This window comes from Cornus florida, unplaced genomic scaffold, assembly GCF_030987335.1.
Source record: "Cornus florida cultivar Cherokee Brave unplaced genomic scaffold, ASM3098733v1 CherokeeBrave_3.0.0_Hap2_Chr10, whole genome shotgun sequence".
NCBI classification, from domain to species: Eukaryota; Viridiplantae; Streptophyta; class Magnoliopsida; order Cornales; family Cornaceae; genus Cornus; species Cornus florida.
The window spans coordinates 69,418,403-69,433,653 of record NW_026775580.1 but is presented as its reverse complement, the minus strand read 5'-3'; the positions used below and the strand labels follow the sequence as shown (position 1 = coordinate 69,433,653).

The following is a 15,251-nucleotide window of genomic DNA, read 5'->3' as shown; positions in this document are numbered from 1 at the left end:
TTAATTGCGTGAGTATATATATTGCAGGGGCGGAGCCAATTAAGGCCTAGAGGGGGCACGTACCCCCCTCACTTTGCTTCAACCTACTATATATAGGTACATATTTTTGGTATATACAATTTTAAATAGTGTCCCCTCTCAAATTTCAAATTTTTCTAATTTCCTTTTTTTTTAAAAAAATAATTACATATATCCCTTTTTCAAGTATACAATATATTTTTCCTTTTCTAATTTTTGTTTCCTTTTTTAAAAAAATTTCTTTTTTCACTTAGGTATAATTATGTATTTTTCTATTTTTTTAAACTTATTTCTTTTATCAATGACATTTGTGATTGTATTTAATTAAAATATTATTAATTAATATTTTGATTCTTATATTTGTAACTATATTTTTTTTCAGTATTTATTTAGCATATTATTTTACAACTATTTTTTTCTTATTTATTTTTTTGATTTAAAAAAATTATACTTTCTATTTGTCATGTTTATTAATTTTTTTTTTTTTTTTTTTTTTAACAAGTACATTGTGCCCCTTTTGAAATAAAATTCTGACTCTGTCGGTTCGTAATATCAGTTGTGGTGTAATAGATTCGGACAAAATTACGAACGTATTGGACTTGAAAAAAGATCGGGTATCGATCAAAAAAAAATATATACAGTGTGACAAAAAAAAATTCACACATTCACTCACCATTTGGAACACTAATGTAATTAAGGTAAGGATCAAACTTCCCATGTGTTCGAGTCAGTGTCTAATTCGAGCCAAAGGGTGAGAGCTTATTGAAGAGGCCATAACGCGTGAAATTTGTACAGTGATGGAGTCGCAATATTTTCCAAGCTTTATTTCTGCGTGAAACCACGAGTGTAGGAACAAAATCTATAAATATAGAAGCGACGGCGAAAAACACGAACGCGAGTTTGTGTTTATAAACCCACTTATAAATAAACAAATTAATTACACATTCATTCAATTTTCACGAAGAAGAAGAAGAAGCAAGCAAAACTAGCCCTAAATCTCTACGGGTTTCTGGGTTTTTGCTGCTTCTTCTCCTTCACGACGCAATCTCTTGAAAATTAATCGTTGTAATCTCTAATCTCTACGAGTTTCTGGGTTTTTGATCTCATAGTATACTAGACAATATATATATATATATCACACACACACAAATTGTGCTTTTTATTCAATGGATGATTATATGAGTGATGATGATTACTACTTTGAAGCGGAGGAAGATGATCCTTTTGAATGGTCGAACGAGGAAGGTCCGTCGACTAAGGTAATCAAATTTTACCGGAACTCGACTTCTTTATTCTCTGTTTGTTTCCCGAGAAAACATTGGAAAATGGGAATCACCCAATTAAGGCATATGTGGGTTCGGATGATCATTAAGATATAATTACTTAATTGACTATTATAGCCAAGGATTTCTACAAAATTATGGTTGAATATGTGTTTCTAACATGAACATACAGAAATTTTGCATCTTTATCACACATACACACACAAAATGGGCTTTGATTGTGAATAAATTGAATGCAATACTTTACTTTTTTTAGTGCCTAATTCAATTCATATAAAAAGGGTCATCACCCAAATCCTATTCACTTTCTTGATTTTTTTTATTTTTTATTTTTTGTCATGGAGGAGAGATTGTATGTATATATTTTTATTTATATATAATGGGGATAGCTCTGTCTCAATCTTCCCCTTCAAATACCTCCTATAATGTATTAATTTGATATTTATTTTATAATTGTCTTTTGCCAATTGCAGGTAATCACAAAAGAGTCTCTTTTGGCTGCACAGGTGAGACTGTTTTCAAAGTTTTCACTCTTTTAATTACACACATGATTATGGATCCTTTTGCATATTTTTATGTTTACATAATGTATAATGCCTAAAATGTTGGTACTAACTTATGCAGAAAGTGGACTTGGAAAGAGTAATGGACTTGCTATCTCTGAAGGAACACCATGCAAGGACCTTGCTCATTCACTATCGTTGGGATGTCGATATGATCTTTGCAGTGTTTGTGGAGAGAGGGAAAGATAGCTTGTATGCTGAAGCCGGTGTAACTGTGGAGAACTTTGGTAATCTTTCCTTATCGGAGAGTTCATCCGAAGTAATGTGTGATATTTGCATCGAGGAACTCCCTGCTGAGGAGACCACAACTATGGACTGTGGTCATTGTTTCTGCAACAATTGTGAGCACTCTGCTATTAATAGTGAAAATTATGCATTTTTTGTTCAATTATCTGCTCTACAACTTCGAAAAAGTAAAATGCATGTTTTAGAAACCTATTCTGTCAAAACTAAACAGAAGAAGTCCTATAATATAACTTGGACATCTTTCGAATTGAAGGCAGACTTCTAGGAATCATACTCGAAGCTTTTGTTCAATTTATGGGATTTGATCATTAGTAGTTACTGTCTCAACTCTCAAGACTATTTCTGGTATCTTATAGGTTGTGATGTATCCGTCTTTTGAGGTATTGATCTTATAATATTGTAGTTAGTGTGGCTTTGAAGCTTATATTTTAGAACATTTAAACCCCGATTTCTGAATAACAAAAATCTAAATTGTTGTTTGCATCTCTTTGTTAAGGTTGGACAGAGCATTTTGTTGTGAAGATAGTTGAGGGTCAGAGTAGACGCATTACATGCATGGCATACAAGTGCAAAGCAATATGTGATGAAGGGAAAATCAGAAATCTAGTCAGTGCAAGGGATCTTGAGCTAGCAAATAAATTCGAACGCATTCTCATAGAATCATATATTGAGGATAATAACAGGGTAAAATGGTGTCCTAGTGTTCCTCATTGTGGAAATGCAATACGTGTTGAGGATGATGATTATTGCGAGGTTGAATGTACATGTGGTCAGCAATTCTGTTTCCATTGCTCATGTGAAGCGCACTCACCTTGTTCGTGTTTCATGTGGGAGCTTTGGACTAAGAAGTGCGAGGATGAATCAGAGACCGTTAATTGGATTACAGTCAACACGAAACCATGCCCTAAATGTCACAAACTGGTGGAGAAGAATGGAGGATGCAACCTGGTACAATGTGTCTGTGGACAATGCTTCTGGTAAGAATTCTCATCTATCCCTCACAACCTTGTTTCAAAATTTTTTTTCCCTCCTTGTATATGTTACCAACTCGTTCTTAATGGCATTTTTTGGATGAATGTATAGCCTAGATTTATAAGATCATTTGTGGAAATCGTCAATAATCAAGTCACGACTTACAGTATTCCATTTTTTATGATGACTGCTAGTTTTAGCTATTAAATGCATGTCCAATTCCAATATAGGTGATGCGTTGTGTCTATAATATTGATGTGAAAGACAGCATATGATAGTGAATCATATGAGATCCACTTTTATTTTTATTTACTATCTCTAAATTCAACTTATAGTCCTCTTTAAACTGATCCTTTTCCAACTTTGTGCTAGACTAATTGTTCTTAAGGATAAGTAGATTATCATTCTTAGGAGGGACAATGATTCAATAATAATAGATTTACTTGGTTAATAAAAAATTTAACATGGTTTTTGGGAAGCATGTGTGATAGTCCTACAAATCTTGTTTCCGTTTCTTGTTACTAAACTTCTTTTGGACAAAATGAAGTGATAATTGATTGACCTGATCTATTTATTTCTCCTGTAGTTGGCGGTGTGGTGGAGCTACAGGTTATGAACACAATTGGGTGGGCATTACCGGTCACAGTTGTGGACGATACAAAGAAGATGAAGTGACAAAAACAGAACAAGCAAAAAAGGAACTTCTCCGCTACATTCACTATCATAATCATTACCAAGCTCATATTGATTCTATAAAGGCTGAAGTTCAGCTGAAAGAAAACATGCAGGAGAAGATATCGAAATTGGAAGCACGGCTACCGGAAATTAAAGATTACCATTGGGTGACAGATGGAGTGTATAGACTCTTTAGATCAAGGGGTGTTCTTAAATATTCCTACCCATTTGCATATTACATGTTTGGTGATCATCTTTTTCAAAATGAGATGACAAAGAAACAGAGGGAAATAAAACAGAACTTGTTTGAGGACCAACAACAACAGCTTGAGTCAAATGTTGAGAGACTCTCTAAGTATTTAGAGGAGCCATTTGATGAATACGACGAGAATAAAGTTATGGAAACAAGAGATAAGTGCACTACTCTGGCTAAAATCAGTGATGATGGTTGCAAAAAATTGTAAGTGTCTCTAAAACTTCAATTTTGATGGAAAAAATGATCATCCATTAGTTTGTTATTAATTATTATGTCATATTTTGAGTTAATGTCCAAGGCTCGTTACTCACACTCACTCCTTAGTGAGTTAGTTCTGAAGCTCTCACTCTAGGACTAGTTGGCTACAAATGAACCCTCCTACCTATTCATGTTCATCCCTCCCTAATGGACAACTAGGATGCAATCTAATCTACAATGCAGAATTGATCTCCATACTTGTTTACTCTTATCTACACGTCTACAATGTTCTACTTATATCGATACTACTCTACATTGTTCGATCAATCCTTTTCTTGTTTCTTGGAGCTAGTCTAGTGTCCTCCACAAAACTCTAGATTCTTCTCTTTTCTGCGCGCACTTGTAGCATAACCTCCATCGGCAGATGATCATAACAAAAATAGACGGCGGCAGATGATCATAACAAAAATAGAAACTGTTTTTCTCCAAATGATTTTATTACAATTTAGTGTTTCTATAAACAAGTGAGCTCAATTTGATTTCTGGTATGACTAGAATTGAATTATTTTTGCTCATTTGTGATATTGAACTTTTGCAGGTATGAATGCATTGAGAATGATTTGCTCGGTCCACTTCAGCAAGCAACTCATATCATAGCTCCTTACTATTCAAAGGGTGTAAAAAAAGCATCACAACTCCCCGGAAACGATCAACAATAAATGCCAATAGGATACTCAACTCTTCTTATGTAGTGCATCATAACATTATATGATTTTTGTTCACCATAATTACTTCTTTATCTCAGCAAATAGTTCTCTTGAAGCAGATTAAAAGATAAATAGAAAGATTTTCACGGTTCGAGCTCAATGAGATTATATCATTACGCTTCAACTTCAAATATAAAGTAGACATCAAAATCTGCAATCTGCTTTCAAATCAATGAAGGCGGCAACACATTCATTTGTCCAATACTCGGAACATTAAATGCAAAGCTCACAACCTATAATTCCATAAGAACTAAATGCAGCTATATGTAAACAAGATTCTCTTCAATTTGAAGCAAACTCGAGTATAAATAAGGAAGTGACAAATGACACATGAGTAAACCACGAACTGTATTATAACAGCTCGCTTTTGCCCAGTTACTTTCTTCACCTGAATCCACTATAACAATAGTCTGAAACAGAAAAACAAGCTTATCGCAAAAGAAAAAGATTTAACCGAGAAGGAACGGTGGTTTGTTTTAGATATAACTGAACCTAAAGCACAATTGGGCTCGGTTACGAACTCTAGAATACAACCGTGTCAAGCATGGTGCCCAAAGTCTGAATTATGTTAGAAGACATCAAGTTGGAAACATGTTCTTCGAGGTGTTTCTTGGCATCCTGCCTTCCAACGTTTGCAATTGCTAGTTTTTCTGGCGGCAACTCGTCCTCTTCTTGCACTGCCTTGTTATATTTTATAGCCAAGTTTAGCATTTCCTGCATGTCCCAAAAATAAAAAATAAGACATAATTGACACACAGAGATACCAATCAAAACACATCTTCACATCTAGCAATTCTCTAAACTTCTGAACTGATGGTCATTCTTCGTGGCCGTTCAATCAATGGGCCTTGCAGTCATCCCATAAAAGGAAATGGTAAATGATAAATTATATCAGGGATTGGTTTCTTCTTGCACTTTAACCTATTGAGGTTTACACATGACTGGCTGTTGCAAAACTAGAAAGAGATGATCTAATACCTGTGGATGACAGATGATCCAACTCAAAACAAACTTAAGGGGGCAACATAGACAACTAGACAGGTAGAGTAGAAATTTTGACAGATCACTAGAGTCTGCCCCCAGAATTAGTAATTCACATAATCAAGAAGAGTAGGAGATTCATAATTCAGCTGATCTGCTGAAGACCTTGTATCTCTAGTATGAACTGACACCACATTGTGTCTTTACTACATCACAGTAACAAATTTTGGGCAGCCCAGCATTGGCAAACATGTTGGGTAACACCACTCGTGTCTCTACTTTGTCCCAGAGGTACCAAATGCAAAACAAAGACAAAAATTGTTCAAAACACTTATTCATTAGATATTCACTTACCTGAACGGTCTGCTCATTGGTTTTGGAATGGGTATCAAAACGCTGAAGTGTCAACCCATCAGTCCATTTCTTCTTGTGAAGATTCAATAACATCTTCTCCTCAAGTTCATTCTTCCTGTAATTAATGGCAATAGAGTAATAGTGCCTGTTCAACCCATGGATCAATGCCTGAAGAATATATCAATCATCAGAGGACAAAGATCAAATGCAAACAGAACAGCTTCCAGAGAAAAGGAATACACTATTAGCTGAAACTCACTTGAATTGATGGTTTATTAAGATGCCCAAGGTTGGATGTTGTCTGCCTTGGCTCTTGGCCAAGCATCATAGTTTGTGGATTAATCAAACGGAAGGCATCAATCACCACCTTCCCTTTAACACTCTGAATCGGATCCACCACCACTGCTACAGCTCGTTGATTCAGAGCTTCAAAACTCTGCCATTTTACAGATGCCAGGAAATCAAGTGCTTCAGAATCACCAAATACAAATAAATTTACAAAATTTTGAAGGAAAAAAGAAAAATCCCCTTAAACTCTTGTCAAATACAAGAGCATCATTAACATAGAATCAATAGAAGCCATACGAAGAGTTCATAAGATTTCCCCTTCACAAAACCACTCCTAACTGGGAAAAGTCCTATCTACTTGATATCATGAATGCCAAATTAACATCATATATGAGGGACATTGCATCAAATTCCTGCAGAGTGTGACCACTTCTTCTCTTCTGTCCTGAATATCCAACTAAATTGAAACTAGAAGAAGAAGTAGTTAGCTCTCAGTGAGTCAGTGTGCATGTGCACAAGCATGAGATCAGGTTTTCGAATCGTGATAATTTGCAACCAGAACATTTAGATGAGAGAAGAAAACAAAATCACAGCTCAAGCTTAAGTAAGAAGTTAGAGGAGGAGGAGGGGTGGGCAGATTTAGTAAAGTGGAATGTATGGAGTTCTACAGTTTTCTCATATTCTACACCAACACCTCCATTAGATGGACTCTTCAAAAGTAGTGAAGTACCCATATGGGTATGGGATATGTGTCCGGCACTTTTGGTCGGACATGTACTTTAAAAGCATAGCCAATCATTCAATTACATTATATTATTCCTTTAAAATGAGTTAAATGCCTATATTGAATATTATATTAGATAAAAACATTACTTTACTGTAGAAAATAAAATAAAATAATTAATAAAATAAATATTTAGCCATGTCCGTGTGTCCTTCTGTTTGGAGATTTGACACATCCAACTCATGGATACACAACCGTGTCCGACACCCGTACCCGAGTCCATGTAACATAGACCAACACTATTTTTCACTCGCATAAAATGGGGAGTCTCAGATGCCAATGGCAATCTTTGTAACATTGCTCTCTCATAAGTTTCAATAAGTTGAAATGGCAGCCCTGACTTATCGTTTTCACTATATTTTGACCTGAAATATTCATTCTTAGGCAAGGACATCCACAATTATTCACAACTTCACATAGTTATAACTAATTCCAGTTTCTTTTAATTTTTCTACGTATTGCCCATGCCTCGGTATCCTATATATCTAACAGACATCAGTAACCTCTCTCTCTACCTCCTATCTTAACATAACTGTGTGAAGAAGATCTAGCCATCTTAAATGTTCCCCAGACAGATAAGACCAAAGGCAAAGGAAACAACCCTATTTCCAAATGTGCACTCATTACATTTGAATATAAACTTTTCCTACTGATAAGCTTTCAACAATAGAATCTTGAAGGTCTACCAGCACATAAATCACTTTATCAGCTCATCTTTGGACACAGAACTCCAACACCATTTAACTTTAATAGAGAACATGAGAATGAACACCCCAAAGAATTTCTTCTAAATAAAGAAATTATGAAAAAACTCTCAAAGTCGGCTACAATCGATCGAAATGAGGCGGTTGCAGCTCAGAATTGTGGATAAAGCCTAAAAGATATTTTTGATGACACGTCAGCTTCGATCTGAATCCCTTTTTGCCCCTCCTCTGAGAGATTTTTCTTCGACATTGGAAAATCTCTAAAGTAGTAGCGCACCAAAGCGCCGAGAGTGGCTTTGCGTGTGTGTAATTGGAAAAAAAAAAAAAAAACAAAAAAACAAAAAAATTGAGTTTCACAATGCTTATACAGAACAGTTTAAGATACACTAAAACTTATAGCTGTGGAAATTGTCAATAGACAAAAAGAAAAGTAAAAGTGAAGCCAACTGCAACAAAGAACGCAGTTATGAAAAAAATGGCAACAATGCGGACACAAAACATTCTCAAAAGACTAAGGAGTAAGGACACATATGCATTCATATATAGAATACTACAAGAAATATGTAACGTCAACCTTATGCTTTTTTTTATCTATTTAGGATAGGACTTGTACATCTTTATAATACTATCCGAATATCAACCAAAACTATATAACTATACTACCAAAGGCAGCAATATACCTGTTGAGTATTAATGTCAACGCCAGAGAGCCAACAGCCAAAGCCAGGATGCGAATGATACCATCCGACCACCATCTCTGGTCTGCAATGCCAAGCAAAACAAGTTAATTCCGGCAAAAAATAAAAGATGAAAACATGAAACAGTTTCTGTTACAGAAAAACAGCATGTACAACAAAAAAACCATATGTCGATTATCAAATGAAGAGCAACCATGTGTGTTGGGATATAAAAGCCTCAATCACTCAGTAAATATTTTTCTTCAATCAAAAGATTAATCACAAAAATCCAATGCAAATTCACACAATCTAACAGGAGCAGCCAAAAAAAAAAAAAAAAAAAACTATTAGTTCTTAAACTAAACCAGAATTTTGGCTTGCTAGGATTCAGGGAATAACTGAAACTACAAAAGAAAACATAAGATAGGGCCTAGATGATATAGTCGCAATTCCATCGAATAACTATTATGAAGTCGGCTGAAGGAAAATTACATAAGGTAATATCAAGAAAGGCTAAGTTAGAGATAAAGGTGAAGAATGTGTCTTCCGTATTCAGGGGGGGAAAAAAGAAGAAGAAGAAGAAGAAGAAGAAGAAGAAGAAGAAGAAGAAAGAGAATGTGTCTTCCATGGGATCACACAAGAAATGAGAAGCAAAGATCTCCACTATAAAAAAATTTAAGAAGGATATGTGGAGGCTAATTTAATTAGAATGAATGTAGCTTTCTGCATTAACATTTCACCAGTACTTAAAATAAAATTTAATGACCTAAACAACATTCATAACCTCGGAACAATGCCCAAACCATGTTGGCCTACCTTAAGAAGGAAAACGAAAAATACTAGGATCTTTGCAAGAGTTTGAAAGCTTATGTACAAGCATCATGAAGGAGTGGCCACTAAAGCATCCATCTTTTCTTTTTCTTTCTAAACATAAGGAGTTATTGATTATTATTAAAGCACATTTAGTTGAAATGATTTTCAACTCCATCTATGTTTAATAAGTTAGTGAATACCTTCATCTCTATTCCATGAGACTTCATGGAAAAAGTCGAAGGATTTTCTTCCTGCTTAAAGTTACAACTGAATTTAGTCTGCAACATCCATCTATATTTCATACCATCTTGACAAAAGATTTGTTCCCACGTACCATAGACCCCAATTAAGTCATTGATTGTTTCCTACCCTTGTAAAAAATGCTGTTAAAATTTATCGAACTGGTTTCAATTCATTGAGATTTTTTCCCATGTCTCACTCTCTCAACTTCAGTTAACAAACCCAAAGCTTACTACATTTAGGCTTTCAAAGAGTATGTATTTCCAGGCTGCCTTGTGACAGGTGTTCAAGTTCTATGTTTATTGTGTAAAAATATAGACCTCTTTACCCACTTCGAACTGCTCAGTGCTTCTTACATATCCCAAAATCCCCTAAACTGTACTTATCTATTTTACGGCATATTCTCATCACGTGATGCTTTGCTGGCTATAATATAATAGCAGCCAGTCTAAATTTTCCAAATTTATTCCTTATTGAGCAGAAGTACATCTATCATTATATTTTGATTGGCTAACTTACAATTATAACCACCATTTGCTTCCAATCCCTGAGGGTATAAAACCTTCTACAGAAGGACAATGATCCAGCTATATCTTTTTTCCTTAAGAATAGGAATGTCAGATGAACCCCAATAGACACTCCCTGCCACCATCAATGAAACCCCAGAAACACAATATTAAAATATGCAAGAAGAGGAGGATATTCCGGAATTGTTCACATGATGGGTAGAATTGTCTTCCTGTACAAATTTTATGCTGCTGTTTTTATTTCTTAAATTCTATGGTGCCTTGTCCATAATCTTAACTGGTGAAAAAAAAAAAAATTGCCTCTAATTGCCCACCCACCCTGTCCCTATCAATAATAAAACATTGATTTCCATTCTTTTCTCTCCTTTATCTTTCTCAAAGAAGAGGATGTTAACAATTTAATATCCTTGATTCTGAACAAGCATGCTTAATTCCTATAATTGGGACAGACAACCTTGACAGCAGTTGAATTTCATAGGCTTCCAATCTATGACTCTTGTATGCCTGAGCTAACTTAATTATGATCCCCATTGACATCAACACCTCGCACACCACCAAAGATCAATCAAGAATTGTTAACTAAACCAGCAAAAATTCCCACACTCTATTCCCAACCCTGAAGGCCATTCGATTGGTAAAGAAAACATAGACCAAAAGGGCATTGGGATAATTTACAGGTGTCCAACAAAACAGATAATCAATATGTGCAGACTTGAGCTTCATCTTGGACCGTTCATTGTTATCTTTTTTCTTCCAAATTGGGGAAAATATTATGCATGTTTATGTATGTTAAGAAAATATAATAAAAAATTGATCTTTCCATAAATGTACAGAACTAAAACAATCAATAATGAAGTAAAAAGAGTAATACCTTCCAGTTTGTTTGAGCATATCAAGCATATTGGTCTGGAAAACATGATCAACCGCTTCGACACTGACGCCAGTACCACTCTGCGGCATCGCAAAGACATCGACAACACGAACTGTGTACTCATCCACGAATTCACCTAGCATCAACCCCATCACTTCCATAGGAACTCCAGCTCTTCCTTTTAGTCCCAATTCCCCAAATAAAAAAGAAATTAGATAAGTGAACACTAATTAGGTTTTTCAAATTCCAAATCTGTATTCGATAAAACCCTAAAAATTGAAACAAAAAAGGAGTGTTGGTATAGAAAAGATTACCGTGTTTGAGCATTTTGAGGAGGGCAAGCGAGGATATGTAAACTTGTTCTGACGAATCGAGTGTAGGAGAGTCCGGTGGTGGGTGGCCCAACGCCCCTCCGGCACCGGCGAACATTCTCTGCAATCTCTCCATCCCCGACATCTTTTTCTCTCTCTGATCAGAATTTGATTTCTTTGGTAGCAAGCCTGCTAGGATTGCTTTAACTAAAAAAACAAAAGCCTGCTAGGATTGGTAGTAGTATATGACAGATGTGCGTATGTATTATATGTAGTAATTTAGTTTTGCAAGGACTTACTATTTGGGCCTGGGCTGCAATAATGGACTTACTAGTTGGGCCTGTTCTCCTCTAGTTTGGGCCTGGGCTGCAATTACCCATTTATAGGCCTGTATAGTTTATATGCACATTTACCTTTTTTAAAAATAAAGAAATAAAAGAAAATGTTTTTTTAGGCCAATTTAAAGTTTTTTTTTTTTTTTTTTTTTTTTTTGGTTAAGATAAAAAAATTTAAAGTGATTTGTTTGACGGAGAAGATATAAGTGGTCATGTATGTAAATATAAGGTATTGGAATTCATTTCCTCATATTTGGAAAAAATAATTGATTAAAAGTTTTTAATCAAGCAATTCACTTTACCTAATAAAATAAAGATATATATTGTATTTATATGGGTAAAGTACAAAAAATCCTCCTATTATATAAAAAAATGTATAAAAAACATCCCTATTAAATATTATATGCATATAAATCCCCCTATTATCATAATTTGGAACAAATTGCCCCCTATTCTCCAATTTTGGACAATTTTTCTTCTAAACCCCCAAAATACCCTTAAGAGAATTTTATATTATATATATAATTTTTTGTTTCTTTTTCATCTCTACAATATGAATATTAAAAGATTGCTTAATTTGAAGTTTCCAGTCAAAAGTTGTGTTCAAAATATTAAAGCAAATTCAGAGTTTTCATCAATGCTCAAGCCGGAAGTGGTAGTGTTAGATCCTTCTGATTTGTGCTCTAGCCTTGAAGCTCAGGCTCGAGCACTTATAAAAGCACTCAGAGACAGTGACTGAATTAACAGAGACATTAACCCAATTGATACGCAGGAAAAATTAACAACGAACTATAGAAATGAAAAAGAAAATAAAAATTACCCGACGACCATGGAGTCCGACGATAATGGAATGTATAATGGTAAATCCATGGGTTCAAACACAACAATCGACCACCATGGATTTCGGCGACAAGATGGGTGTTTGAATGACGAACACGAAATCCATTCCGGCCAAACTGCGTCTTGCATCCATTGATTCCGTCTTGCATTAATTGATTTCGTCAGCACAGTAAGATAGCGTTAAAGAGGCGACCAATAACTCTACTCTTCTCTAAAAACTCGCAAAGGAACCCAGGACGAACAATGCTTTTCAGATTTGTCACGAGGTCTTAAAAATCCGGCCGCCGCCAAACACCACCGGTTCATTACTGCTTGTCCCCACTGATTTTCAACCATTAAATACGCCCACCAAAAACCACCCAAAAAAATATATATATATTTTTTTAAAGAAAAAAATACATATATTTGATAACCCATCAATTCTATATTACAATTAAAATTAGTAGGTAAGATGCAGCATTAATGAATTTGTGGTGTTTTCACTTATTTGAAGAAATTCTGTGTGGATCGCGATCAACTCAACAATTGATTTCCCGTCCCAAAACGCTATGATGTGATACCTCTGGCAAGGGATTTGTGTATAATGTAAAGGAAAATTATTCATGGTTTTGCAGGAGTTTAGATTTGAGTAAATATATATGGCTAAAGTTTTATTTTATTTTATTTTATTTATTTAAAGTGGAATGTCTCCCACTGATGAGAGAGAGATGGAAGAGAAATTGCGAGAGAGAAACGAAAGGGTAGAGAGAGAAATAGACAAAAGAGAGCGAAAAAAAAAAAAAAAAAAAAAAAAACTGAAATATTTATTTTTTTATTTTTATTTTGATTTAAGGGTAATTGAGGTATTTCAATCTTCAATTTGAGTAATTGTCCTTATTTGTACAATTTGAAAAATATAGGGAAATTTTTTGAACAACAAGGGCTATTTGCACAAATTGTATATAACAAGGGGGTTTTTTGCACTTAACTCTATTTCTATTTATGCCAGGTGAATTTTGATATCATATTTTGAACTTTCTACACCAGTGCCCCCAAATTTTGGTAATATTATAATTTTGTGGGGATGAACTGATGAACATCTTGGACCTGGCATTTTGTTTTCTTTAATATGTTTCCTTTGTTTTGAAGTTAAAATATTTTTGTATGGTAAAGTAATTTTCATGTAGAAGTCTAAAAAGCTAGAGCTTAATTTGGGTGGTTGAAGGCAGGGCAGGCTCGAGCCTTAGGTCACTTAGGCGGTCGCTCAAGGCCCCAGTCAAAAGGAAGGCAATTTTTAAAATTTCTTTATATTAAGTTATACTATAATTATTTCTTAATATGGTTAAACTCTAATAAATATAAAAAATTATATTAGGCCTTAAAGATTTATATCCTAAAATAATTTAGATTACTATTATTTTTTTGTCAATCCCACTCGTTTCAATTTTATATTAGGCCTCAAAGATTTATATCCTTATATGACTTTTTTTTCCCTCCCTTTTTCAATTCTCATTTACACTAACACTAAAAACATTTTTGAGTAAGTTATACCAACACTAAAATATTAAATATTTATTTAATGTTGTTGTTTGGAAAAAAGAAAAAAACTTTCCATTTTTTTTAAAAACATTTTATCTTCTTCTTTTTAGCAAGTCTTGTCCTCCTCATCTCATTACAAGTTTACAGTTGTTATGAATGCATTTTTATTCTATTTAAAAATTTGTAGAAGTATTGGATTTGGGTTTTTTAAATCAGGTTCAATGGTTCTTTTTCTTTCATTATTTTTTAATTTTATTAATTTTTGTTATTATAAATTTGTGTGAATATTTGTATATTTTGTTTTTGAGTTATGACTAATTTTATTTATATTTTTGACCTAAGATCTCAAATTAGATTAACCCACCTCTCTATTGTATCTTTCTATATAAGTGGGGTTTCTGTAACTATCATACTAAGTTTAGGTATTCTAATGATTTCAGGGGTCTCAGTCTTATCAATATGCGCTTATTCTTAACCATGCAAATTATGAAGAGGGAGAATATGGACTAAGTAATATCCAGAAAGCATAAGGTGACTGAAAATTACAAGTAGATATATTTGTAATTACACAACTCTTTATTGTATCTTTCTATATTGGTAGGACTTCTATAACTATCTTACTAAGTTTAGGTCTTCTAATAATTTCACACATCTGTAACTATCACACTAAGTCTTGGTCTTTTAATAATTTAACGCAAGTCTTAGTCGTATCAATATGCGTGCAAGAGCAGCTGGGCCTTAGATGATTTAGGAAACCTAATACCTCAGCCAATAAGAAGGCCTCAATTTTTTTTCTTATTGCTTTATATTATATTCTTCCTAAAATTTTTATTTCCTTCTTATTATCACTTCAGCCATTATAAATGCCCCAAAATTTGTATTTCCTTATATTATAACTTTTAATTTTTTTATTTGTTTATATTATAACCTTCCTAAAAATGTTATTTCCTTCTTATTATTAAATTTTGTCTAATAGAAAGGCTCCAATTTTTTATTTTTTATTTTATTTCCTTATATTATAACCTCTTTA

General features: G+C 34.0%; 2 protein-coding genes across 2 annotated transcripts; one reads left to right on the top strand and one right to left on the bottom strand.

The window, feature by feature from the left end:
- The first annotated feature begins 839 nt into the window (after window positions 1-839).
- On the top strand, window positions 840-5,184 carry LOC132277974 (probable E3 ubiquitin-protein ligase ARI1). Its single transcript, XM_059779813.1, has 6 exons — window positions 840-1,277; window positions 1,775-1,807; window positions 1,926-2,205; window positions 2,607-3,087; window positions 3,669-4,217; window positions 4,810-5,184. The coding sequence occupies exons 1-6, from the start codon at window positions 1,185-1,187 to the stop codon at window positions 4,928-4,930; spliced, it is 1,557 nt and encodes a 518-aa protein (XP_059635796.1). The 5' UTR covers window positions 840-1,184; the 3' UTR covers window positions 4,931-5,184.
- Window positions 5,185-5,243: 59 nt separating this feature from the next.
- LOC132277975 (26S proteasome non-ATPase regulatory subunit 14 homolog) lies at window positions 5,244-11,773 on the bottom strand. Its single transcript, XM_059779814.1, has 6 exons — window positions 11,532-11,773; window positions 11,218-11,395; window positions 8,770-8,851; window positions 6,573-6,749; window positions 6,314-6,481; window positions 5,244-5,692 (listed from the first exon to the last, which is right to left on the bottom strand). The coding sequence occupies exons 1-6, from the start codon at window positions 11,671-11,673 to the stop codon at window positions 5,501-5,503; spliced, it is 939 nt and encodes a 312-aa protein (XP_059635797.1). The 5' UTR covers window positions 11,674-11,773; the 3' UTR covers window positions 5,244-5,500.
- Between the last annotated feature and the right edge of the window lie 3,478 nt (window positions 11,774-15,251).